Genomic DNA, 27508 nt, shown 5'->3' on the forward strand with positions numbered 1-27508 from the left:
GACTACTGACTTCATGGCATACTGTGTAGCCACAGAAATCCATCTGCTTGCAGACTTCCAAATGCAGCTCTGAAACTTGCACGACAACTTATATTTATTTCTTCTATACTATCTGAACAATTCCAAACATGCGCACATAAAGATTACATGCCGAAAGAAACCAGTGAACACACAAATATTCCCCAATTAATTCAATGGGCCAAAGGTTTCGTTGTACTTCTTCAATAGACTTGTCCACTAGTTAAGAAGCACAATAAAAAGACAGGAGAAGACAAGGAAAGGGAAAGGGAGTGGAGGGGAGGAGAGGAGGAGGAGGAGGAGAAGGAAAAGAAAAAAGGAAAAAGAAAGAGAAAAAAAGGCACAAACCCCCTCAACAACAAGGTACACAGCGCATGGGGTGAAAGGCTGGATGAATGGCTCAAGGAGTTAGTAGTGCACGGGGCAATACCTGACTGGTGACCAGTCCCCAGCGGTGTTTCTCGGGGCTCAGTTCTGGGGCCAGTTCTCTTCAATAGTTGTGTCAGTGACGTGGATGCAGGATTTGCAGAGCGCTCTGGATAGACGGGGGCAATGGGCAACCATCAGTGGCATGACATATAACAAGACCAAATGCCGGATCCTGCACCTGGGAGGGAGTAAAGCCGGCCACAAGTACAGCTTGGGAGAGGAGTGGCGGGAGAGCAGCCCTGCGGGAAGGGCTCTGGGGGTGCTGGCTGACAGGAGGCTCAGCAGCAGTCAGCAGTGTGCCCGGGCAGCCACGGGGGCAAACCCCACCTGGGGTGCACCAAGCACAGCGTCACCGGCCCGTCCAAAGGGTGATCATCCCGCTGCGTTTAGTGCTGGGGCGGCTTCACCTTGAGCATTGTGTGCAGGGCCCCCCCATTTAGGAAGGCTGTTAAGGTCCTTGGTTGTGCCCAAAGTAGGGCACCAAAGCTGGTGAAGGGCTAGAAGGCATGTCCCATGTCCTTTGTGGCATGGCTGAGGACTCTGCGTTTGTCTAGTTTGGAGAGAAGGCAGCTGTGGGGTGACCTCGGTGATCTCTACGGCTGCCCGAGGAAGGGACATGGAGAAGGAGGTGCTGAGCTGTTTCCCCCGGTGCCCAGTGCCAGGATGCCTGGGAATGGCTCAAAGCTACGTTGACAACACAAAGAGGGTGGTTAAACCCTTGAACAGGCTTCCTGGCCAAGTGGGCATTACCCCATTCCTTTCAGTGATTAAGAAGCATTTGGATAATGCCCATTAATATATAATACCATTATATAACACCGTGCTTTGCTTTTACTCATCCCTGAAGTCATCAGGCAGTTCAATGAGATGGCTGTTGTAGGTACCCTGCAACACAACTAGTCTACTCCCATTCCATTCCATTCCTTGTTCTCACCGTGAGTTCAATAACAACGAGACTGTCTCATAGTTCATTGTTTCATAGTATCATCCCTAAAATGCCAGGGGTTTCTTGGCTCCCTAAACACTTTCAAGGACACAAATCAGAAAGGTTACTTTATTCTTCCGAAGCTGCTTTGAAGCACGTGTTCACAAGCCTTAAGACAACGCACATGTGTAGCCAGGAGCAGGCTGGTGCATCGCTCGGTTCAGCTGGAAAAGCCATCCCTTGCAGCCTGGCACAGGAAAGGCACAGAGCCACAGAGAGGAGCAGCAGGGACACAGGCCAAGAGGGATGCCAAAGATGGAAGTCGGTTTTAGAAGCTCTTTTAATATGCATCCAGTACTTCTTCTATGCTCTAATTGTGTATGATAGCATTTGATGGTATATAAATCCTTAATGGTACTGAACAAAGACTGGGTTATAAGTGGAAACATAGAACACATTTTCATGGATGTGAAATGAGTTCATTGTGATGGGAGCGATTAAAATGCATTTCAGATGAAACTAATGGCTGTATGCTTACAGTCTTATATTTTAAACTGCTGTCCCTCATGTGTTGGGGCTCTTGCTGTATTGAATGATTATGCTGAACTCTGAAGCAAGTGGAAAAATACTGAAGAAATAAGACGAGGTTACGGCCAGAACAGTGGGATGAAGAAAAAGGAGCAAATTGCAGATGTTTGCACAAAACCAAGGCCAACGGGACGTGATAAGAGGAGCTGGGAAACCGCAGAAAGGAGCCTACGTGCCAGAACAAGCAGAAACAGAAATCTTCCCAGTAAACAATTGTTAACCAATCATATTATTATACGCTTGTAAAATACCCAATCACATTATTGCACGCTTATAGAATGCCTTATAAAAGTCTACCTGGTTTGTACAATAAACGGATCAGATCTTGAACTCTGTGAGTATTTGAATCTGACTCCCGCTTGCCCGAAATGCCCGCAGCACTCATGGATTTATTTTGGTATATTTTCTTACGGTGCTATAGATAAGGATTCATTTGGCATGCATGTGCACCTTATCCCTATTTCCATAAGCATTCCGTTAGTTAAGAGATACTGTAATGCTTGTTACTCCTCTCCCTCCTCCCTGCTGTTTGTGGACTATTTCTAATGCATGGTTTGTCTCTGTTGCTATTATTTTGCTTAATTTAGCGTAGCACAGAGACTCTGCAAGTGGAAAATGATTTCTTCTTCCTTGGGCCTTAACATATAGGATCCTGAATCATGTTAATAAACCAGAAGTACTGTGAATAGATTCTGCGGATGGATACAAGCTCCCCTCCTGCATATGTTTCAAAAGAGTAGTATATGGATGTATCTTTGGCAGGTGTTTAGAAGTTGAATTCACCTGGGGACAGAGCTGGAGATGATTTTCACAGAAAGCTGGTCGTTTGCACGGAGTACAGGGTTAGATTCTAGATTCTCCTCTAAATGTATAAGACTATTATTTCAGGACCAAATTGTACTTGTTAGTATGTATTTATATTATAATAAAAGAAATAAATACTGTAATTGCAGGTGTTTGCCCTAGCTTCTAGATTTAAGAGACCAATTAAGCAGCACACAAAATAATAGCTTACTGAAGATTTCTTTAAGGAATAGTCAGTTCCAGATATTTGCATTTTTAAGCTTCTTAGAATTGGTTGGGTGTATTTTGCAGATACCTTTCCACATTTTCACCTTTTATATGGAAAGATAAATTGTCTTAGAAACTCCTTCTAAGCCAGCTTTTTGGGCTGGAAAGTAGGTTTCTGGAGATATTCTGAGATGGGTTGTTTGTGAGGTTTTTTGTTTGTTTTTTCTTTTTCTTTAAGTGAGAGAAAGAAACAACAAAGCATTTTAAGCTAGACAGTAACAAAAAATTGCACCGCAGTGTTCGCGTAACACCTGTAACAGTTTGTACATATAGTACAGCAATGACTTGTGTGTTCATAGGGAAGAGGCCAATACATTTTCTTTCTAAGCTACGTATTCTGGGTTTCAGTCTATAGCTTCTAAGCTAAGGAACTAATTTTTCATACCTTTCTGTTTTGGGGTTGGTTTTTTTTTTTTTTGGTTTGGTTTTTTTCCCCCACCCCGGAGGATTGCCTTATTTGCTAAATATGACACCTTATTCATCTCACAGCACCGCTCCAAGTGCTCATATGGCTTCTTCCACCACAGAGCTTTCTATATAAATTTTTCCATTATGGTGCCCACACAAGCAAATGAAAAAAAAAATCTACATTTTTGTATTCCTCAGGAAACAGAATCCTGGTTGTATTGAAGCCAGTGGTAAAACCTCTATAGATTTCCTGGGGTCAGGATAACATTTGTGGCCTTGACCACCGGTGCTTTTCTAGGTTGAACCATTTCTGTTACAAGTTTCAGATGTTCAATCAACCACTTAGAACAGACTAGCCCTTTTGTATAAAATTGCATCAGAGAGAACAGAAAATTCAGAAAATAGTGCAGCAACTCAACTTTTTGCACCTTTTTGTCTCTTGGGGATCATAGCATTTTGCAAAATCACTCCTGCTCAGGGATAAATTGGTCAATTAACATATTCAAACAAATCAGAATCAAAGCTGTTTATCGATCTATTCATAGCAAGTAATTAAGTAGCCATCTGAACTATAGCTTTTGCTGCTTTTAGTTATGCATTTCCTGATAAGGTAAAGTCATATACAATTGCACTAATCTATGTTCTGCTGCTAATAACAGCTTAAATAACTTTTTCGTATACAGTGTATGCTGCATCAAAAGGCAGTGCTTGAGGGAAGTCTGCACATTAATAAACCTGTTTTGTTGTGGGTGTTTTTTGGCTTCTTCATGCACAGTGGTTAAAGAATTCTCATTGCCGTGTCCTTTGAGAGCCACACATGAAGAGCAGTTTGTACAGGCTAAGAATTCTCATTCTTCTATTATGAGTTTTAGACTTTGACCCTTTATTCCTCCAGGTCCATGTCTTTTTTTTTTTTTTTTTTTTCCTAATCATGGGCTTTCATCTGAGAAAAAGAAGATGTACGTCCCAGAGAACCGATTAAAATCCTTTCCAACAATACATTGGGAGTGATTTTGCAGGTCACAAAGCCATTGACTTTCTACTCAGTCTGAAGGAAGCCAGTAATAAGATATTCCATGTAAATTAAATCATAAGGGACTTCTGAAAACATACCCAAACCCAAGAATCTTGTAAGACTATAGGGTAACCCAGGTTTGAAGGAACTGCAGTAGGCCATCTACTCCACTATTCTGCTCAAAGCTGGATGAACAGTCCTTGTCTAGTAGTAAGTAAAGACTATCTGATATTCCATTTTCCTTCCTTACAGTTTTGGGGTTTTTTGGGGGTTTTGGTGGGGTTTTATTATTATTATTATTATTTTGAACTTGCAGCCCAATATATTTAAATTATGTTTGGAGCTAGGGATTGTTTACAGGCATTAACAAAGGGTGATTAGAAAAACAAAATTAGTCGAAATAGTTTGGAGACTTTCTTAAGAAAGTGCAAAACCAGACACCTCTGTGAAAATACACTATGTTATCACAATAAACAATAAAGCTATAGGTACACTGTAAATTTCTGGGGAAGCCGTTTTCAAGCAGGGACCCTGCAGTTCGTGCGGTTGTCTCACAGTCTTTATGCCAGTTAGCTACAGTCTAAGGAGATCTGTGTCCTGTTCCTGACTGGTACAGATTTTGTCTATGATTTTAACAATGTATTTGATTTTATTATCATTCTCTTTTTCAGTTAGGTCAATATGGGGCTGGTGCTTCTTATTGTCTATATTGTCTGTTTAGAATCATGGAATCATGTAGGTTTTGAGATCATCAAGCCCAGCCATTAAGCCAGCACTGCCAAGCGCACCACTAACCATGTCGCTTAAGCGCAGCATCTATGTGTTTTCTAAACGCCTCCAGGGATGGTGATTCTACCACCTCCCTGGGCAGCCCGTTCCAATGCTTGGGCAGCCTTTCAGTGAAGAAATGTCTCCGAATATCCAATCTAAACTTCCCCTAGTGCAGCTTGAGGCCATTTGCTCTTGTCCTGTTGCTTGTTACCTGGGAGAAAAGAGCAACCCCCCCTGCCTACAGCCTCTGTCAGGCAGCTGTAGGGAGTGAGAAGGTCCCCCCTGAGCACCCCCCCAGCCTCAACCCCCCCGTGCCCTCAGATGCTCCCCGTCAGCCTTGTGCCCCAGCCCCTTCCCCAGCCCCCTACTTGTCTCCGGACACGCTCCAGCCCCTCGGTGTCTCTCTTGCAGTGAGGGGCCGCAAGCTGAACGTGGCATTCCAGGTGCGGCCCCACCAGTGCCGGGTATAGGAGGACGGTCACTGCCCTGGTCCTGCTGGCCACACTGTTTCTGATACAGGCCAGGCTGCTGCTGGCCGTCTTGGCCACCTGGGCACACTGGGGGCTCGTGCCCAGCCGGCCACTGACCACCCCTCCAGGCCCTTTCCCACCAGCAGCAACCCAGCCCCTGCCCCCCGCCTGCAGCTGCCTGGGGCTGGTGTGACCCAGGGCAGGGCCCGGCACAGAGCCCTGTTGAACCCCATCCAAGTGGCCTCAGCCCCTCGGCCTGGCCTGCCCAGCCCCCTGCAGAGCCCCCTGCCCCCCTGGCAGATCGACGCTCCTGCCCAGCTTGGTGTCCTCTGCCAACTGACGGAGGGCGCGCTCCATCCCCTCGTCTGCGCCGTCGGTGAAGTGTAGGACAAGGCCTCAAGGACAAGAGTCCAAGTACTGATAGCCTGATGAATAGAGACTTGTTAGAACTTGTAGGGCACAAGCCCTGGGAGCAAAGGAACAAGCTAACTGCAGGCCCCTGAGCCGTCACAGTTGAGGAGGCAACCAGACGGACAGAGAAACAAGTAGCCAGATAAGGGAACGGATGGCGCCGATATGTAATCAAGAAAGCCGCGTAGAAAGAAACTCCCTAACCTTGGAATAGAAATTATTGCTAGGTCAAGATAAACTAGCAAGTTCCTATTGTTCTAACGGTGGGCCTTAAATATCAACCAATCAGTGTTTTTTACGCTTAAGATTTAACCAATCAGTGTGTAATATGTAGAAGGTAGAAACATATATAATTGTAAGAAAATCACTAATAAATGGACAACTTGCTTGCATCAAGCTGCGTCCCGTCTCTTCATTCGCCGCAACAAAATTACCTCTGGAACAATGCTCGGCTTTGTAAATTGGTTCTAACTCATACCATTAGATGCATCTCTGTGGAAAGATTCTTCTGGTTTTTGGGAAAGGGGTAGGTAGCATCCGCAGTGGAAGACTGTCCCCTGTTACCTTCATTGCTGACAACTAGTTGGAGACATTGTTCCTGTGTTGTTTTGCAGGAACTGCGTGCTACAAGACTGTAAGACCACAAGATACTCTTTTTTTTCCTTTTCTTTTTTCCCAGTTTCTTCCATACCCAACCCTTGCTGCCAGCACAGCAGTGTTTGTTTTTCATCTATCCAGACCAATGTCCTCCATTTCTAGTAACGCATGGGAACAAGGTGTCTGGCTGTTTTCTGCCTCTTTCTTACTGACTCGAGCTCCTCGGCTAAACGCTTGATACTAGTGGGAGGAGCTCAAGAAGTGAACCAGAAATTCCTGGCCAGTATTCAGGAATGAGCTAGAAAGCAACAACTGAGGAGACACAAGGGTAGCAACAAGAACCATTAAATCAAAGGTGTTGCCCCAGCCTGATGTTTGCAGACAGTTCTCAGGAAGGTAAGAAGACAAAGACAAATCAGATGGTCCAAGCAGTGGCTTGAGCAACCTGACACTACCAGAACACTGCCCTTTCTTGCTTCATCCTCCCGAGTATCTCCAGAGAAATGAGTAGCTGACCCAGGCAGGATATGAACTTAAACTAGGATAAAAGCCTCACTTCCCCAAAGTGACTTATCATGAGCGAGCTTTAGTTCCTGAGCCATTCACGTGAATATGACACCGTGTTTGAGCTGATATCCTGAACACAAGCTACACCAGTGGTTCCACATCTTTATACAGGATCAGACTTGCTTCAAGCCAACCTGGAGCACGTCAGAGGAGCCAGAGTCGGTCGGGGCCCATTTCTGCGGGCAAACCGTACAGCGCTGCTGCTGTGACCGACGGTGCAGAGAGAGCAGCCATGCAGGGCCAGTGGTGTAACGGTCATCACCATGTGGCACCTGGGGGCATTTCTGTACAGATCTGTTTTGTGCTGCAACTTTAGAAGTGTTACAAAGGGCAGAGCAAGGGGGACTGGCAAGGTAGACTGCAGTATTGCTGAGAAAAAGAAGTCGCGAATCCCAATAGCAAGCAACCCATGCTGTGTTTGCATTCAGGGAAGGACAACTCCAGTCCCACATTGTCCTATCTGGAGGCAAAAGGAAATCTACAAAGGCCATCTGGGACCTCTGTCAAGTCACCAGACTTGGGGTTGAGGTGGCCAAAGAAATCATGTGTAGCGTGTAGACATCATCCTATTGTTTCCCACATCCACAACAGGATAAGCTGAATCTCAGTCCGGACGTGCCCATTTCTCTCACTGTTATCCAAGGGAGTCCAGCATCACGCATCAAGATGCAGACCTCTGTTGTTGTCGATGTCTAACATAGGCGAGAGGGAACCTTCCTCTAACAACCTCAGTTCTCAGTAAGACGTTCTTAGGAGAGCTCTCCCCGGCTCATAGCAGACCTTCAGGCTCAGAGCCTGCGGTGAGATGACTGTTACAAAGGTTTGAGCTTTGGCCCCTACAGAAACATATTGCGCTGTGCTCTTGCTTTTTTTGAAAGTCATTACAGATCTGTGTGAATGCTACAGACCTTTTTTTCTTTTATAGGGCTGAGTCCCAAGGGCCTTAGAAACACAGGAAGGTCATATCCATACATATAAAGGGACCCTGATGGTCTTTTCTTCTCTCCTTTGCAGGATATCCCAAGCAAAGGCCAACCACCCCAAAGAGGGGATTCTGCCCCAAACCGGGAGAGAGTCGAGATGCTGAAAAGCAGTTCATTCAGAGACTGAAGGAAGAGTGTGATGAGCAGTCCCAGAAATTAAGCAATATTCAAGGTGACCTTAAAAGGGCCAGCTGTGGCTTTGATGTCTTTGCTATAACAACACAGCACTTTTTCAGGCAGGTAAGCGCGATGAGTATTTTCTACCATTGGAAAGATACTTTGCCTTTACACCAGCCACTTGTCCAGATTTATTCCACAGTTGTTGAAACTTTGCTCTTGGGAGAAAAGCATGTAATTTCTTTGCAACAGTTATGATGATGAGGGAATCGTAATTTGATGCCATGTATTTGAAAATCAAGGTTCAGGAACTTGGAAGAGGAAGGATTGTGGCTGAAGTATTTCTCATGGAGGGGTTTCAGGATGTTTTTAGGAGTAAAGCGAATGCACAAACTTAGAAGTACAAGTCCCTGACTGCTACAGCTGGAATGGAAAGTATAACTGAGATCTTGATACTTGTGACCAAATGCAAAAACAATCCATGCATTTAGTCAACCAAAGGTGTTGGATGAAGGAAGAGATTTGCTTTCTCACAGTGCTTACCTACTCCTGCTGTTCACCACAGATCAGTCAGTGTCCCTGTTACAGAGGTGGCAGTTCCTGAAGACGTTAGAATAACATTATCTCGGCATTCAGGAGATTACATTCAGCAGGTATAGAGAACATTAAAGGAAATGTTGCCACTAATTAGAGAAGCTTATTTATTCACTAAACCTGAGACAAAATGAGCAAATTTTAAGACAACCCTGAAGGACTTGTAGGTAGTGCTTGTTTCAAAAGCCATTTACTGATCTGGGAAATCTAGCTGGGCTCTGAGGTCCAGACCTGGTTCACCTGATGCCCATGTGTTTTGTACCGTCCCGGGTTAACCTGGTGTTCCAAGTACTTTGTAAAACAGGCAGACAGTCACCAGCAGTGGGACCCAAGGTCTGGAGAATATCCCTGATTGCCTGTTTGGCTACTTCTGGAAGAGGCAAGAGTAAACTTTCAGTGTTAACTAGGATGAAAAAACCAACAAAACCCAAAGCACAGATTCAAACAGTCTTTACAACTTCTGAAATACTTGGTTCAGTTATTTTTTTTTATATATTAGTGGGAAAGGTTACCTTTGAACAAATAACCACAGTTCACACTTTTCCCTGAGCAGGAGCTGATCTTGCTAGGGGGAGCTTCAGTGAACTTAAAAAAAGGGAAATTTTTAATATGTACTGAATATTTTAAATACCTTCTCAAGGGGTTTTCCCCATCCATTTTTCTATAGTCTTGACACTTTTGGGCTTGATGGGCATTTGTAAAGGGTTTTTTTTTTTCCTTTTGTTTTTTTTTTTTTTTTCATTCAAGCTGACTGTGGAGTGTCCTTGATTAAAGCAGAGGCAAACAAAAAAGGGAAGGGCAGTGTATGCTGAGCTTTGTCTGTGTGTTGTCCGCTGGGGAGAGATTTTTCATCTCATGCCTCATTCACAACTTGCTGAAGGAATTCTGGAAGCTTGGGCATACCTCCTGTGTCTCCTCTGGATACGTTTTCAGTGAGAACGGCTGCTGCAGCTGAGCTTTCAGATGACTCTCATCCAGCTGGTGCATGTTAGATCTGTCCTGAGAATGCCTACTGAACTGAACACCTCAGGGGACTTTATTTAAGAGAGTCCTCTCCAAGTCCTGCCGGGCGTAGCTGTGCCTCGTGTTTCCAGCTCCCCTGCACCACCAGGCCGGCTGGGGGTTTGCAGTGAGACTCCTCTGAATGCCCGGGGCTCTTGCAGGTGAAAAAGGATATACTTATGGAATTTAAGCACCTTCCGGCTTGGGCAGGATTAGGTGTAGATTTTTTCCAGATCCACCGCTGGGCTCGTTTACCTGTGTTCAGCCTGAGCGTCAGTTTCTTCTGGCCTTGCCTGGTCGCCCTGGAGATATATATGTGCACATCATCATTCACTGCAGTGCCAGACACCTGTATCTTGCCGCTCGCTGCTGGGAGCCATGTAACATGGACCCCTCCCAGGCAAAGAGACCCCCGGCTTCCCCGGGTGGTGAGCTGCACAGTCAGCGTGAGCCCAACAGTTACCCATTAGCCACTTAGGTGTGGTACCTACATTAGGAGTATGGTTGCTTTAGGCTCCAGTTTTAGGGAATGGAGGCAGGTGAGCACTTCCAGGAGACCGTTTTCAGCACCAAAGATCTGAATTTCTGCTTGAGGTACCTGCCTGTACTGTGGCCTCCAGGGATGCCTAAAGCTGCTGCACTTTTAAATTCAATGCTGAAGCTGAGAGCCTACATGTGATGGGATGATCTGGGAGTATTCAAGCAATCGTGTAACTGGGCAGTCTGTTCTCCTGCAACGTAGACACAGGCTTCCAGGTTTTGGAGTCATTCAAAAATACAATCTGTAGACATTTTCTGAGACGGCATTATTGTTTGAAAGCTTGAGCAAAATTGCATTGGCTGGCTTTGAGTTAGGGCAGCATGAAAAAAGAAACTTTCCCCATTATAAAAGTAATACTTACGTTTGTTCCCGAGAAGCCTGCAGGCAGAATGTTGAGGTCTGAGCAGAACTGCAGTTTGGCAAGGGAATAATACTCATTCAGGAAAAAGGTGGGGCCTTATTCCAGAGAAGTTTGAGCTTGAGTTGTCCAACTGGCAGTTCTGCTCAGCTTAGCAGAGGACCCAACCCTACTTTGGTGCTAGGGAGCCTCTTTGGGCTGATAACCAGCCATAGCCTAATTTTAGTGTGTGTGCCTCTCTCTCCTTACACCACATCAAAATAATGCCCAAAACATAGGCTTTTATCTGAACTGGAGTTGAATTCTGTTGGAAAACGTGCTCCAGGCAGTGAGGACTGGGCTGAGTCTTAAAAGCAGCCCAAGGGCCAGTGTTTTGCACACAGGTGGGAGCCTCCCTGTGCCCGTGGCTCTCTTGCCTTGCTCACACTGTTTCTGTTCTCTCTCCAAAGCTGGGGAAAGCACCAATGCAAGTGGTCCAACAGACGTGTTTAGCTGAAGAAAGAGCGTGTCAATACGCAGTAAACAGTGTTGGCCCACACCCAGGGTTTCTTTGAGTGCTTTCTAATTGTAAGCACCTGCTGTAGCAACCTTAAGGCGGCATGACCATTTTCTTTGGGTTTCGTTGGATTTGTTCAATTGCTGCACCAGACCACTGCTGAACGTCATCCTGGAATCATCTCTTTTTCTCAATTGAAAATGCTTTTAATAGGCAAGAGTCATTAAATAGGCATCAAGGAGTTCACAGCATGTAGTGGTACTTAGCACAGACCCATTAAATGCCAGCTAAACCAATTTTCTATCTTGGTGAAGAGCCTAGGCAATCAAAGCAAGCGATGGCTGAGGCAGCGGACAAAAAATAATTGCAGCAGTGGTTCTGACTTACACGTTTAGCTAATTATGAAAAGTAATGATTGCAGTGCATGTGGACAGCATGGCTTTTAATTATTATTTAATTAGCAGATGGATTAGTGAAGACCCTCAGATGTGCATGCATGACTCCTATTGACTTTGGGAACCATTTTAAACTCACCCTGAAGAGGAGCAGATGGAGTTTGCCCCTAATGTCGGATGTTCATCATGTCGATACAACCCTTGTGCTGTGAGGGACCAAACTGCACCAAGGCCCTGGAAACTGGACTGATGCCTTTCTGCCAGTCCAGCATGCCCAGGCAGCTGGACTGATGAAGTCCCGTTCATAAGTTCTGCCCCTGAAATTTCAGATGAGGACTCCTGAGCTGCAGGGCACGTGAGGGGAAGGGATCGTTTCTGAGCTGCAGACCCCAAGGGTGGGAGGAGGTAAGGGAAAGGGCTGTGCTGTGGTAGTCTGTTGTTGCAGAATGGCTGTGTGATCATGGCCATGACTCCCTTAAAGATCTTTGTGAAACAAAGTTAGCGTAAGTTAGCTGAAGCAGGCCTTGCAGCTATGCTGAGGCATGCTGATAAGGAAGCTGAGAAAAACACTGACCTTGTGCCTAATGTTGTAAATAACTTTGAGGAATTCGCGTAGACAAGAGAGGAAAAAAAAATATGTAGCTAGCTATCCGCAGAAACCCCAAGTAGGAGGACGTATGAAAATGTAACCCTTTAGAGCTTAGCCAATCAGCAGATGACTAGTAGGCATAATTAACTGGAACTGTATATAAGACATAATCGCGCCGTAATAAATCGAAGCTTGCTTTATCACTCATATTGAGTCGGCCGCGTGCTTCCCCTCGCTCGTCGCAGTTGCTGCTTTCAGTCCCTGCCAGGGGAGGGAGCCCAGGTTAAAATACATCAGTACGTAGCCCAAGGACTCCAAGTCATCTCCGTGAGATTGCTCTACAACAGTATAAAAAAGTGGACTCATTAGGAGTACTGGAAAAACAAAAGACTGTGCAACAAGACCGTCATAAAAAACCTTTGAAAAACAAGGGATAGCTGAGTTACTATGCCCACGATAAACAGTACAAGAAAAAGCCTATCACCCTTGCAATTATTAAAAAAAAAGGTGCTAATTCCTGAGAATTACAGTCGGACCAATTCCCACCCAATCAAGAGATAAGAGGCCAAGCACACTGCGCTGTTAAGTGCCATAAATAAGGATCATACTCTATGCCTCATTAAAGCAACATCTACTTGTGCTAAAATTAAGTGCATCGACACTTTCAAAGTTTATTTATTGCTTTCTCCAGCTCGCTGATTCCAAGATGCGTGTTGATGGATGCATAACAGGCGGTTCCTGCTAAGTTTTTATTTTCACGATATGGGATATGTTGGTGAGTTTGAGAGTCTCGCTACTTCTTTGCTAACCCAGAGTCTATTATGTAGACAAGATTGCCTTTCTTCCCAAGGCCCATTAAGAAGTTGTCTGGCTTCACATCTCAGTGGATGAAGTTCTCAGAGTGAACGTATTCAATTCAACTAATCTAGATAAAGAGGAAAAAAAACCCCCAACAAACCATAAATCACTCGAGAGAGACTAGGCATACACTTTTTTCCGTATAAAAACACTAGCAACATTGTCTTAACGATAAAAGAGGTAATGAAACTTTTTATTGTAAAATGTAAGGACATTAAAGAGAACATAATTCGACAGACAACACATAAACCTCTCCAGCTCTTTCCCCGTGTCTATTTTACATTTGTTTCCAAAAACTTTCTCGGGCGAATTTCTTTTGTCTTTGAGCAGTGCAACAGACGGTTTGCAAACAGCGCAAGTCTGCTTTTTAGAAATCAATTAAAACTTTGTAATCACTTTAGATGGGGCACTTTGTATTTAAGAGAAACAAAACCAATGTTGAGTCTTTTCTTTCATGATAACAGGCCTATTCACCTCTAAATTACAGAAACAACGTATTTGGTTCTGACCTCTCAAGGAAACTGAATATCCCAACATACTGCACCGTCAAGATCAACAAAGCAGGTTCCTACCATTTGGTCAGCGAGTAATAGGACTGTCTCGAGACTAAATTTCCTTGAACAAAAACTGAAGAGATCTTCAAGACTCGGTCCAAACGGCTCCATCACCATTCCATTGTAGTCCCCTTCAGCTCGACACCACTTAATTGTGGGAACGCACACTAGAGAAAAAGAAACAGTTTATCCAGTATAACAATTTGATTTATATACAAATCTTCAAGGCTCCTAAGATGAATTCTAAGAGGGTCACGACTGTGACTGTTTGTACTCACAGTGAAGCTCAATATTTGATGCAACCGTCAGCCAAGAAAAAGGTGAAAAACTCACCATCGCTGAACATTTCATCATCTGTAAGCTGCCCACCCTTAGCATAAAGGACTCCAAATTTAAAATTCACAGGTCCCTGAGAAATAAAACCAAATAGTACAGGATAAACAGACAATCAAACAAAAGACCTAAAACAATGTTTCCTCTAAGGACTTTTTTATACATCTTTTGTATACGCCCTACACACGGGAATATACACTTCATACCAGCTCTATTGCATGCTCAAGTAGCAGATACCTAATAATTTACTTTTGATCACAGATTATGAATTTTATGATAGCACTAAGTTGCTCATCTATTAATAGGATATATTATGCCGGTGCTTTAAATGATTTTCGATCTCATATTTGCACAGAAATACCACATTTTTTTACTGCAATAAGCAATCGATACCGAAGTTGTTATAAGTCACTAAGTAAGTGTTAGGAGTGAAAAGTTTACATTTACCTCATTTACCTCTTGCTCTTCAAGAGCAAATAAATCCTGTAAACAAATCAGTATCTTTAGCACACTGGTACTGAAGACAGCACAAAACCCCCTGGAACATACTCGTATATTTGTTTAATTTCAAAGTAGCCAGTTCAACCGATAAAGACAGCTTATTTTGTAACTGTAACCCTACTCCTCATTACTATCCTGCTACCGAAAGGAACAAACCACTAGCATTTACACCTAACGACTTATTTTTCCAGAAAAGAATAAAAAGCCACAACCAAACAAAAAAAAAGAAGTCGCCTCCTACCTTCTGTATCTCAGGATGAAAAATTTCCCTCGGGCTCTTCCCAAATTTGTCAAGACTCACAGCACTGAAATGCAAACGAAATACTGCTTTATAGGAGAGCAAGTATACATTTCAACATTAAACTGCTAACTGGCTGTAGTTAGAACCGATTTCAAAAAGAATTGTTCAAAGAGCCTTGCTGACGTGGAATTTTTTGTGGAAGAGCCATTTATTTCCCACAATACCAACCTCTAAGACTTCCTAAACTTCTTTTGGATTTTAAAAACAGAAATAAACCTGATCTCCGTGCAGGGTCCTAGTTAAGCGTACTGCATTTACTTGTAAAGCACAGAATTTTATTCCATCATCCTTCACTTTGGCTTTATACATAATCCTTGTGAGCATTTTAGGAAGACTCAATAACCTATTCTATTTCATAAGCTTCTCTTCTATCTCTTTTAAAATAATTCCGGCATGTCAAATGAAAAACGAGTCGTTCAGCATCAAGTTCACACCCCAAAGATCCACAAGCAAGATCAACTGCCTCAGTCAACAGAAATACCTAATTTATAGCATTTCTTCCTAACTCATGTGTCTACATGACTATTATTTTTGCCCATTTTTTCCCTAGCATGAGTTTCTGGAGCTGCGCAGCATGCCACGGAGTGCCAAACGCGGTCTGTCTGAGGCACACTGAGCTGACACGGAGGTCACATCTGATGCACCTTTCCATCATTGCTTATGCTAGGTCACCATGCGGACAGGAGTTCCCATAGTTCCCTTTGAAATTAAAATGCTAGACTTAATTTACAAAAAAGCAGGTTTATCGTGTAACTGAAGTTCTTTGAGATAGTCGGTACCTCGACTCACGCTGGCTGTGAAAATACTTTTTCTTTAACCGACACCACGGAACAAAATGCTAAACCTCCAGGTTTTACAACAAACAAAAAACCCCCAAACAGTGCCTCTGAACCGTTTCCCTTTCCATGCAATGGGTGGAAACTTCCTCAGTAAATGGCAAGTGTCCATGACCACCCAAGTGATCTGTGCTTACTGAGCAGGAAAGCAAACAATAGCTTTTCAGCTCGCACATGTATCCAAATATATACCCAAAGAAACTCCGTCAGCGTCACTTGCAGAGAGCTCTGCCATCTTACAGCCTTACCTGTAGTGAGTGCCCCTCTAGGGAACTGCAGAGCTGTGGACTCTCAGATGTACTGGAGCACATCTCTTGCCTGCCTGAAACGTTCAGGAGGCTCTCGGATATCCAGGCAGCAGCAGAAAGCGTTCTGATTTTACGGCAAGGCTGACCACACTTGCGAGTTTTCTTTTGCGTGCTCGCACCAGGAAGCCAAACCAGAACAGCTGCACACACAGCAGAGCAGTTGCTCAGCACACCTACACCAACAGAGCTCTCCTAAAGCACACCTGGAGCCATTCATACCCCAAGTCAACATCTACAGCGGAACCTGGCCACAAGCTTTGACACGATGTCATTTTGGGGTCAAACTGACGCACACCAAAAAATTAGTAAAACGCACCTCCTTCTCTGCCACGTCAGGTATCGTGCTCCTTCAGTTGAGCTGTAGCTGTTACATTATTTCCCAAATGCAAAGCCAAACAGAGAAAATAGAACCACAGCCTGCTCCTTAAAAAGCAACTCTGCACAGGCAACCGTTCATTGTGTGTGACCCAGGGAAGATGTGACCGCGGCCCTTCAAACTTTCGGGATGCCCAGGCGGGACCAAACGGTGCTTGCGAACACAGAACATGCCTGCTCGTTAAGACAGGCTGGTCAAGTTTACCACCAAAACTCTACATCACCATTTGCCAACCCTGTCCAGCTTTGGGTAGCCAGAGCTGCACTCAGATCACTTGAAAGCGTCTCCCAGTAGCGGCCAGCACTAAGCTCAGAACTGTACCTCCCTGGCGCCTACATGGGGGAAAACTCAGACTGTGCCCCCTTCTCCTTAAGGTGCCTTAGAGCCTGTGACAGGAATTTCATCCACTGCTTGGAAAAGCTCCAAGGTTGCAGCTTAAGGGAACCAGAGTTCCCTGGGTCTCAGAGTCATTCCAGAGCTAAAGTGGTGACAGACATCAGCTCTAGGTCAGATGATACATGCCAGCACTCACCACTGACCCAGGGCGGCAACCTGCTCCCATCCGCTACCTCCTGACCTAGGAAGCCCCTTAGGGAATTACAGCAGCAGTTCGCCAATGGAAAAGCCCCAAGGGCACGACGCGGTGACTCAAAGATCTGAAGTGGACCCCTTGCGCCCACAGAAACCGGTGCTAAAAACACAACAGGTGAGCGAGAGAACATTAACTGCCATGGCTGATACTAGAGCAAACCTCACTGGGCACTTAAGGAGAACAGCAAAACCAGAATAGCAGCAAAAGCCTGCATGCCCGGGACTGTAATAAAAGAAGACACCCTGCCTGGAGATTGTTACGAGCACAAGTAATACACGTCCTCTTCAGTTGCGATCCGAGTTAAGACAGACAACAAATATGGCAACACACCCGTATCGATTAGCTGCAACGGCTCGCCTCTCACCATGTCTGTTAAGGGTCGCAGGTTCTCCCGCTTGTCCCAGCTACGCTGGGCGCCAGTTGCGGTAGCTGGAGCCCAACTCAGGCAGCCTCACACAGGGCAGCCGCTGCTGCAGCACGAGCAAGCTATCAGGCTGCAACAAGGCTTTTACCCTCAGTCAGATTCTGCTGTCTGTGCTGTTTCTCCTTCCTCCAGAGGTCAGGTCAGGTCAGGTCAGGTCAGGTCAGGTCAGGTCAGACCACTCCCCCTCCATCCAACCCCCTCTCCCACACTCCTCAGGGCTATTTAACTACTTGACGGGAACGAGCTACAGCTGCTCATCATCCACGTCCCTCAACCCACTGCCTTGGAGGCAAGGTCACAGCTGCATGTTATCAATGCTCATCAACCTTCTGCCTTCACTCCTCTGCACTCTTCTCCAAGAAATTCCAGGGAAGACAGTGACAGAAACCTGTGTTGGAACTAAGTGCCTGGTCAATGCCTCCAAGTAACAGCATCCGTGACATCCAGACAGACTGTGAAGGGACAGATGGATCCAAGAATTAAATTAGGGAATGAGGGAAGTAAAAGGCACAGAGAAACAGAGACCTCTGAGTTCTGGAGAGTGTATTGTGATGTACCCAATTTCTGGTTTTGTGGCTCAGAAAGAACGGAGCCCAGGTTTTGTCGCAGCAGTTATATGGCTGCAAAGGGAAGGCGAGAGCCAGCAACAGAACTCCTTCCTGGCACCTTCTGTGTGGGAGCAGCGGCCAGGCGTTTTCAGTTTCGGAGCAGGGCTCCGTGAGAGTGACAAAGTGAGGGGACTGTTTTGTGGCCGAGAAGGAAAACCATGACACCACCATACAGGAAGCAATTCCATTTTAATAGTCTCCAGAGTGCCACGGTTCGAAAGGAAGAACAATAGGGTAAGAGCACGAATATGCAGCCAATACCGACAGAAGCAGCGTTGGGAAGCTTCTCAACGTTGCTTTTTGGTATTTCACGGGGAAAAACATTGAGCCTAATATTTCTCATCTGTAGAGTTCTTGGGGGCTTTGGGGAGAAGGAAACTGACACTAGGTTGTCTGAGAATCACAGTTTACAGTTACTCATTGTCTTCTGGTCTCACAGGATGAGGCAGAGGTATAATTGATTTCTTCTCTGTATCTCTGCAAAGAGCTTTCCTCGTATCTATGGCAAAAGAAAACAATGCTATTATAAAAGACAGTCATTGCACAAAGCCACATTAAGTGACTTCTCTATTACATTAAGATCATTTTTCAAGAAGATTTCCTAGAATCCTAGAATATCTTGAGTTGCAAGTGACCCATAAGGATCATCAAGTCCAACTCCATGCTCCTTGCGGGACTACCTGAAACTAAACCGTATGACTGAAAGCACCATCCAGATGCTCCCTAAGCTCCTGACAGGTTTGATGCCCTGACTGAACGCCCTTTCAGTGGATAAGATTTTCCTAACGTCCACCCTGAACTTCCCCTGACGCAGCTTCATTCCGCTTCCTGCAATCAAGTCTCATAACTGATGTCCTCTTCAGCAGGAAAAGCTATCTAAAGCAGTATACAGGATCCCATTCATCAACGACTATCTGAACTTGTACAGGCCCAGGAACCCCCAACACAAGAACCTTTCCGTTCAACTTAAGGCACAACAACCACTTACCGTAAGCATCTTCATCTGGCTCTCCACTGCTAGCAGAGTAGCGCTCCGATACTGTCCGGTACACACGGGAGCCGAGCTGCTTAGACATATTTACTGCAACCCGATTTGATACGCTCACAAAGAGATCGACGAAAAATCCACCCTTTCTTTGGAAACATAAAACCAAAGAAAAACCACAGTAAGGAATAGCAGGTGAATGTATTGCTAAATAGCCCATAACTTGTAATCCGACCAAGAGCAGGTCTGACGATGTCATATGCTAATCAAACACCTTTCACACGGCAGTAACAGGTGCACTCCTTTCCCAAGGGACAAATCCGGTCTAAATTCAGATTTTATTCTATTTTTGTCACATCACCATTCTTTTATACCAGCCCGTGGGTTCAAAATTATGAACAGAAAGAACAGGGCAAGCTAAGCACTCACACAGGTCTCATATACACGTAAGAAATCTTTCATAAAAAAAAAAAAACAAACCAAACCTAAAACTCCACGTTTTCAATTGCATTGGCTTAGGGACTGCCTCCTTCAATGTGTGTGGCAGGGGGCAGTGGCAGAACAGGTCACAAGGTTCAGTCACCTAACACAAGGCAGCCCTTCTCCTCACAAGGCAGATTCCTCAAAATGTGCAATTTTCCCATTTTACCGATTACAATGGGGTTGCCCTACCACCATGAGTTCAGGACATTTCCCTGTGGGTTCAATTGATGCTCAATTAAATTTTCAGCAAGTACAAGCAGCCGAGCATGACAAAAAGCAAGCTAAGGTACTGTCTGCCATACAGAATTGGTTCCAAGGCTGCCTGCAAGGAACTGCAAAAAGCTCACGATCACTGAACAAGCACGCTGGAGACCCTACGGGAAAGTGTCGACCCTCCACGAAACTCTCTCGCTGTCAAGACAAGGACCTTTTTTTATACAGTATCTCTACTGGAATTCAGGCTACACCCTACTCATTCTGGAAAGTTAGCTTTCATAGAAACCCTGAGATCTTACGCCGCCACACGGTATTTTTAGTCTTGTTCTCTAATTACAGGGAATCCTCAGCGAGTCAGAACACTACTTAAAGCAAGATTCTGGGTCTCTTCCGTGCAAGTCAAATACCTAAGCCATGTCAGTTGAGAGGTTACTTTTAGAAGATTAAAGATAAGCATGGTACTCACTTTCCTGAAATTTCTCCCAGTAGTTCCATCAATTTAGCAGCCAAACCCAGCCGTTGAAATTCTGGTGCAACAGAGAGCGCAGCAACACGTCCAAGCCACTCTTCCCCAGCCACAGAGCCTTCCGCCTTACCCGGTACTGCGAACATACAGAGCATCAGAGCAGTAAGGAGCACCTTGGGAATAATGCACCACACGCAGCCACACGACTTTACAAAAAACCAAGCAGTCTACAAACAAACATTGCAATGATTGTGGTAAAGGCTTAAGCAGCGACTCTACGCTATTACTCAGTGATTCAGCAGCCACTAAGTTTCATTTTGATGCAGTATTACAGTTTTTTCTTCGTTAGTGTAAATAAATAAATGGATCTCCACAAATTCATTGTTTGAGGCGTGACTGCCAAATGTAAGTTTTAAGCAATTCTCTTGAGTCTTTAACTGAGTGGAATTCACGACCGAAGGAATGGAGGGCTAGAAGCCCAAAACCCACTCACCATCCCAGCAATTACTGAAGACCTTTCGTGACTATGGGGCAATAGAGCTTGGGAAGCTTTGCCAATGTGGCAAGAGAAAGCAAAGGCCCTGGAAACACTGGACGTTGAAGGAAAAATAAAAAATAAAAGCAGGGATGGGTATATGTGCTTCATAGTTCCTCTCCTTTCTACACAGAGCCAAGCTACTGTTAGCTCATTCATGAACATGCAGACTTCCACAGGGCACTCTTATAAACATCAGGCACTGCTAAATGAGCAGCTGATGCGGTGGGTACAGAGAAACCTTCCCTACAGCAAATGCTTTAAGCTTTACCGTTAAACACTTCATTTCCTGGGTCCCCACAAAGACTTCCATTCTGTGCCCACCTTCCCAAACCCCCCAAAAGAAGGGGAATAAAAAGAACTGGAAGGAACAAATACAGATACACACACACACACACGTAAAAACATGGCGAATCTCTGTAATTAAAAAAGTTAGGAAAGGATGCAATCATCCAAGTAATGAGGAGTTAACTGATCCGCTGCATCGGACAGTCTTGTCAAACTCATGCTGGTGAAACCGAGCTCATACCAGCCGGTTTACTGAAACACTTGTCTTAGCATACATATACTTGAATCAAAATGACATTCGGCTATAGGGTGAGTGCAAGAAAATACACTTTTGCATGCTACAGCAAGAGACCTGCAAAGGGCCACGGTATGATACGCTTCAAAAGAGTCTGTGGTACAAGAAATTCAGCCCCATGGGCTGTTAGCTCAAACACGCTGGTGGAACGCTCTGTGTAACTGGCCATACGCACGGTTTACACGGGGTTTTGTACGCAATGCGCATGTTTAACTAGGTATTTATGGTTTAAGACTTGTTTTAGCTCCTAAGGCAGGCAGCCAGCAAAGATGTTTTCAAGAGTTAACAAGGAACAGAAATTAAAGGAGTTGCTGGTTTTCAGAAGCTGACTCATCATTGTTTTGAAAAATGGCACCATGTGGATCACTGTTAATGCGCTTGTAGACAAAGCGAAAGACCTTGGGTTGCGGGCGGCTGTGCAACTGTCTTAATCTTCTGAGGGTAGGTACCTTCTGTCAGTTGCTGCCGGGTGTCATCAACAAAAAGAAACAGGCTGTATTCTTCTGGATCGTCCACTCCATAAACTTTTCAGCACAAAGCTGACATACATCTGCGGTAGTGATACAGGGCCTTACTAGTAAGGTCTTCCCTGTACATGCACCGTTAACTTCCTGGAATGCAACACGAAGGCAGTTCTGTAGAATGAGAAAACAGACATCAGAAACAAAACCTCCAAACCTCATCCTCTGAAAACAGGAAGCTCAGCAACAAACAGCAAGCCTCGCTATGTTCTAGTTGTGAAACACGCACCAGTGATTACTGTACATTACAGCCACCTTGTGACTTGATGTTGGTGGTAAGACTGTGGCAGGCATAACAGAAATTCATAAGCTGACACCCTCCTTTCCTTGGCTCACATTCTAACCCTGCAACTACGAACAAACAGATAGCAGTCTTAAAGCCCCATTGAAAACGCCAGTGGTTTTAACGGGACTTGGTGTTTGGCCTTACTAGGAAACAAAATGCTGTGAAGCAAAATAAACATCAGAGGCAGCACACCCAAGAGATGATGCTGCAACTGCTGGGTCAATACTATTGAAGAGAAGCTTCAGACAATATGTTCATCAGAAGGAAAAAGAAAAAAACCCAACCCTCTGCCAGCAACACACAAGGGTGTTGATCCACAGGTTGCTGCACGATAAACCATTCACACTCTTTATGCTGCAGCACGCAAAAGGCAATCCATTTTCATGCAGGACATTTTCATCACGTTAACCCATGGCAACTTGGTGTCTGAGCCTGATGTAACCAAATTTCATCTAACAGGGAGGCAGAAAGAAAATTTACTCTGCAACATTAAAGCAAATCCGTATGATCATGAGGCAAAAGCTGGATCTTTTTTCTCTGCTGAAATTCACACATGTGCACAACTGATAACATAGATGAATTCTAAACAAGCCCTACAAGGAAACGCAGTTCTACCTTTCAAAAAGTATTTAAAAAGTAAAATAACAAGCAACTGGAAAAAAAACCACCCAACCACAAAACACTTTTGGACACATGAGCAAAGCAGCCTGCCATCACGTGCTTTTTTGCAAAGAAACTAACTGCAATTAGAAACTAAAAGCAGTAAAATGAAAGGAGATGGAAAAAATGACAGTAAGAAAGACCTGTTTATTTACTGAGCTGGTACTTCTGTTTGTACGCTGAATAAATTAAGCATGCTAAATCACAATGGCAAAAATGTACATTTCCTAAGAACAAGCTGTTAAAAGCTAAGACTGAGAAGAATGCTCCTATGACTTCAGTTCCAAAGAGCACTCTGGGTTTTTAATAAACTTTTGATAGCTTGCAGACTGAAACACTGGAACTTTGCAACAGCTTTTAAACCATTAGGACTGAGCAGAACTAATCCGTTTTTGTTAGCCGGTGTGAAGACAAATAAAATAAATACATAAAATCAAATCAGCTCTAAATAAGGCAAAGCACACTACAGTTTCAATTTCTAACGTAGTTAACACACAGAAGACCTGTTTTTCGATGCTTCTAGATGGACAGGATTGCTTCAAGGAGAGGCTGAAGTTTGTGCAAATGCCTGTAACTCATATAGTAAGTATCAAGATTCTTTATGCAGTATCAGCAAGTTGTATTTCATCATCATCAAAATACCGGATTTTTTGCTTTTCCATCCTTTTGAGGGAGGGAGGATGAAGGCCTTTCCAGGACCCAAAAGCTGGTGGTAAGGCTGTGAGACAGCACCACAGACATGTAGCAACCACACCCTGGTTCAATGTGGGGAAGATGAGTTGAGCTGAAGCTGTGTTACACATTCCTTGTAGGGAAGGTGCTTCGTTTCAGGACTGCAGATGTGGAGAAAGGAGATGGAAAACTGGCATTCTGGGCAGGCAGCAAAGTGCTTGAATTTGTGCCAAGCCTAGCCTGGAAGTGGAGCGACCTTACTGATTTGAGGCTCTCTTTCAAAGAGTCAACAAAGGAGCAGCCCTGGACACACCTGGTGCCAGCTCTTCCCGTGCTCCCCTGCATCTTCCAGCATGCAGCACAGCGTCCAGCTGTACAGGCAGCTTGGCTGAAGTTCAGTTGCTGAGGAAGAGAAGGTGAAACTGAATACAAGATCCTGCTGAAAAAATCTTCTGTCATTTAGTCATCCAGCAGAAATACAAAGGTGATTAATTTTCCTATTAAGTGTAATATTTTGCTAGAAAGAACAAAGACTCAAGCTACTTGAATGTGACACCTAACTACAGGTAAGCAGAATATAAAATGGATCCCAGTAAGATGGACTAGCTTTGTGCACTGGCCACAGTTTCGAATTTCTGTTCATCAGCTCTCCTCTTCCTAAGAGAGGCAAATTGTGGGAGACTGCTGCTTTTCCCAGCTCCTTCCTGTTCAGTGATGTGCCGTGGCTGTTTGCACGGACACTGATAAAGCAGAAGGAGCCGCAAGTGAAAGGTTTAATTACCTCCTGATGACCCCGTACCTTCATTTATCAAGCTCTTAGCTACATCATAACTTATTGACGGTTGTCGTTAGCCTCTCCAGCAACTTTGCACTGTGGTATGAACTGTAAACAACAGGACACAAAGGAGTAAATCCTTTCTTCTCGATTCCAACATCCTCCTTGCTTCAGTTCGCAAACTGATGCATCTGGACAGACAACAGCATGCCTACCTATGTAACAATCTTTTCCTATATGAAAGGCATGCGGACTTGGTTTTAAAAGATAAAGTAATCCCGACTGTTTTGTTATTCTTCAGTTGGAGTTACTGCCCTACTCTGAAAGAGCAGTTAAGAAATGGGAGGGGGGAGAAAAAAACCCACAAAACAAACCACAAACATGAAGACATCCACAGTATAGAACTCTACTCCTTGCTTAAACTTTCGAATTGTAGGCAAGCTTTTCTGCCAGGTCTCCCCTCTATTACCCACGGTAAGCCACCAATCGCTACTGGGGAGTTGTGCTGATTTATACCACTGGAAATCTGGGTTTGTTCTTTTTAACAGCAAAGCGTACAAAGCAGCTGAATCTAAAATACAATTTGGTCTGTCCTCGCTCCGCACGACTTAAATACAAAGGACAGTGGGAAAGCTCCATTATTTAGTGTTTCCTTTATACCATCATAACCACACTCTGTTATGAAGTGGAAAGACTTTGAAACAGAGGCAAATTTACCAGCCATCTTCTCAGCACTGCTTCACACCACTCGTGGCCCCAAGGAAATCATTATGAATCATACTTCTCAAATGGAGATTTCCAACACAACAACCATCCCCTGGGGGGGTTCTCTTCAGCCTGAAGCTCTACCTGAAAATCATCAACCGAAGGCATTGTTCTGTTAGTTGTCCTCCTCTTGTGCCATTGCCGGAGAGTATCTCTAGCTTCTGAACTCAGCAGCTGGGCAGCCTGGTCTTCCTGGAAGTGCTTGATCAGCAAAAGTGCTCCATAAGCACCTATAGCCTCCTGGGAAGGACAGCAGGGGAAGAACAATTCAGAGTGGTCACAAACACCACGCCAGTTCCAACTGGTCACAGTCAAAAGTACAAACGATTTCTGGGGTTTTTTTAATAAATAGACGCACACATACACGAAAGTCACTGCATTCTATGGCCAAAATATTTATACGTAAAGAAAAACAGCTTACTGGCCTGCAAAATACTGGACGGTGTGTTCTCAGCTGCTAAGAGGCATGCAGTGGTTGCCTGGGCTCCATATTACCAAGGGGTGCAATAGTATCTACCTCTGGGTCCGCTAGCGCTGGGGGTGGCCGGTTATTTAAAGGACCAGTGTCACTCCTTTACTCCTGAGTGTTTTTACAAAGGTGGAACATGAGTTTTCTTCTAAACAGTTTCCAAGCAGCCATTTGTTTTCTTCCTGAGCTTCAAGCGGGTATCAAACAAACACAGCTGTTTAAACGACATAAAAGACCATCTACCACTGCTCAGGAACTTAAAAGTGACTCCCTTAGCGGCAACAAAGCAATGACCGAGCGTGTCATTTGTACCTGGAAGCATCCCAAAGGTTTTGCTTTTGTTCTTAAAAGGCAGGCTGTGTTTGTTCACCTAGGTCCAACACTACGTCCAACTAGTTCGGGAGGCAGCGTGTACAGCTCTCCAGACTTCACCTTTATTACATGAGTGGAGAACAAAGTACAGCCACAACAGAGTTGCCGATGTACAAAAGGAGCTGCAGGTCACAAAGGAAAAGGACTCTCAACAGGGGCAACAGTCCTCAGCAACCAGGAGAAACAAAAGACAGGCTATCATTTATTTCTCTTGCTCTTTAAGTAAACTATTTGAGTGGGAGCGTTCAATCAAGAGGCAGCACGGTCTATTTGTGGAGTCATTCAGAGATGCAGTCTATGCTCACAGTAGTTCTTTCTGTATTACCGACAGCATCCTCTCGCTTTCAGCTCTGTGACGAGGTCAATACGTGGAAGACACGCAAGACCCACCAGACAACCTGGACAATACATTTACCTTTGAACCACACAACCCCAAAGCACTAAACAATTTTTCCTGCACCGTACAGTTTAACCAGTGCCACAGACAGGGCCAGCCAATAGATGAACGACTTCTGCTACATTAAAAACGACACAACTTAACAGCCCAGTAAATATTTCTGCCTTTCAAGCGTGTTGATGATCTCCAGCTTCACATCTCAAGTATTTTCTGTCCTAGGATTCCCGAACGATGCACTCTGCACACAAAGCAGGGAACAGACTAGTACTGAACCGGAGGAAACCCGACACAATTCTGTCACGCGTATCGGCATGTAAAAGGATACAGCAATTTCAGCAACCCAAGAGATGGCAGAAATGGGACATATACACCTATACTTAAAACTCACAGCTGAGCTTGGTCACAAGAACCTTTGAAACTTCCTCATAAACTGATAGATTCTGGGGCCTACCAAGGGCTGGCAGAATACCTCTTTGTTAAAACCACCACCGTGAAAACAAAGGAGGGAGATTTCCTTGCCTCGAGCGGACTTCAGCCATCGTTCAAGAGTGCCTTAAGAAACATATTCCTAGGCCTCATAAAAATACTCTGTGAGAAGCAAGTATCGGGCATAAACCAGGATCATTAAGGGGGGCAACATTCTCAAAAGCACTTTCCCCAGAGGGGCAGAGAACTCCCCCAGAAGTTTTTACAAAGCACCTAACCCGGGTCCCACTCCAGGTCTCACCACTCAGTTGAACGCTGCAGACCCATACATACTCTCGGGACATTTTCAGGCACAGGAGGATAACCACAGCTGGCACCTGCACAGCCTGTGTTTGCTTGCTAAGTCAGGATGCCTCCTCCTTCTTGGCGGAAAACAACATACTCCCTCCTAAGGCAGTATATACGTCGGTAGATTCCCAGGTCACTTGGGGCTGTAACTCTGCAAGCTAACCAGCCCTCCCTTATTCTAAGGTGGAAACAATTAAGAGGTTCTCTTGTTACACTACCGACATCACCGACTACATGACTCCGTCAAAAGGGTTTCTACTCAAACGAGGTGAGGAAGAATCCCCCTTCCCCAGCCCTTCACACAGTTCTAATAGAAATAAGTCGATTACCTTCTCCATGCAGCAAAGATGGATCCAGCAATTCCACCATGTGTTCAGTTTCAGTATCCAGCTCCAGCATACCACCCTGGGCCAGCACCTATGTCAACACAGGCAAGAAGTCATCAGCTCCGTACAGCCTCCCTGGGTCAAAGAGAACACAGGCAGCGATAGACAAATCACACCCTTTGACCAG

The 27508-nt window shown here is 44.7% G+C and overlaps 1 protein-coding gene, 1 long non-coding RNA gene and 1 other non-coding gene across 7 annotated transcripts; all 3 read right to left on the minus strand.

Annotated features, from left to right (window-relative positions):
• Positions 1 to 13035: 13035 nt before the first annotated feature.
• On the minus strand, positions 13036 to 15056 carry LOC129783416 (uncharacterized). Of its 2 annotated transcripts, none has more exons than XR_008745280.1 (4): positions 14833 to 15056; positions 14091 to 14166; positions 13776 to 13904; positions 13036 to 13270 (listed from the first exon to the last, which is right to left on the minus strand). It is a non-coding gene; the product is annotated as an uncharacterized LOC129783416 (long non-coding RNA). The 2 variants fall into 2 exon arrangements; XR_008745279.1 differs by having other exon boundaries at positions 13776 to 13924.
• A 1811-nt stretch (positions 15057 to 16867) lies between these two features.
• Positions 16868 to 16952, minus strand: LOC129783435 (small nucleolar RNA SNORD45). Its single transcript, XR_008745304.1, has one exon. It is a non-coding gene; the product is annotated as a small nucleolar RNA SNORD45 (small nucleolar RNA).
• Positions 16953 to 17696: 744 nt separating this feature from the next.
• LOC129783414 (N-alpha-acetyltransferase 20-like) lies at positions 17697 to 25216 on the minus strand. Of its 4 annotated transcripts, none has more exons than XM_055793395.1 (5): positions 25068 to 25216; positions 21754 to 21939; positions 20187 to 20359; positions 19025 to 19170; positions 17697 to 18535 (listed from the first exon to the last, which is right to left on the minus strand). In XM_055793395.1, exons 3-5 carry the CDS (start codon positions 20339 to 20341, stop codon positions 18450 to 18452), a joined length of 387 nt encoding a protein of 128 aa, XP_055649370.1. In that variant the 5' UTR covers positions 20342 to 20359; positions 21754 to 21939; positions 25068 to 25216; the 3' UTR covers positions 17697 to 18449. The 4 variants fall into 4 exon arrangements, with proteins under 4 accessions (XP_055649370.1, XP_055649372.1, XP_055649369.1 ...); XM_055793397.1 differs by lacking the exon at positions 25068 to 25216 and adding an exon at positions 22081 to 22260; XM_055793394.1 differs by lacking the exon at positions 25068 to 25216 and having other exon boundaries at positions 21754 to 22046.
• Between the last annotated feature and the right edge of the window lie 2292 nt (positions 25217 to 27508).

The sequence above is a fragment of the Falco peregrinus genome, unplaced genomic scaffold (genome assembly GCF_023634155.1).
Source record: "Falco peregrinus isolate bFalPer1 unplaced genomic scaffold, bFalPer1.pri scaffold_40, whole genome shotgun sequence".
Taxonomy (NCBI): Eukaryota; Metazoa; Chordata; class Aves; order Falconiformes; family Falconidae; genus Falco; species Falco peregrinus.

What these genes read in the sequence shown, in the direction of transcription:
- LOC129783414 (XM_055793395.1), bottom strand. Translation starts at nt 20,341, where the DNA reads ATGCTCTGTATGTTCGCAGTACCGGGTAAGGCGGAAGGCTCTGTGGCT. An exon ending in CTGGGAGAAATTTCAGGAAA is followed by an intron (nt 19,171 to 20,186) that starts GTGAGTACCATG and finishes ATGTTTCCAAAG; the next exon opens with AAAGGGTGGATTTTTCGTCG. An exon ending in GCCAGATGAAGATGCTTACG is followed by an intron (nt 18,536 to 19,024) that starts GTAAGTGGTTGT and finishes CTTTTGCCATAG; the next exon opens with ATACGAGGAAAGCTCTTTGC.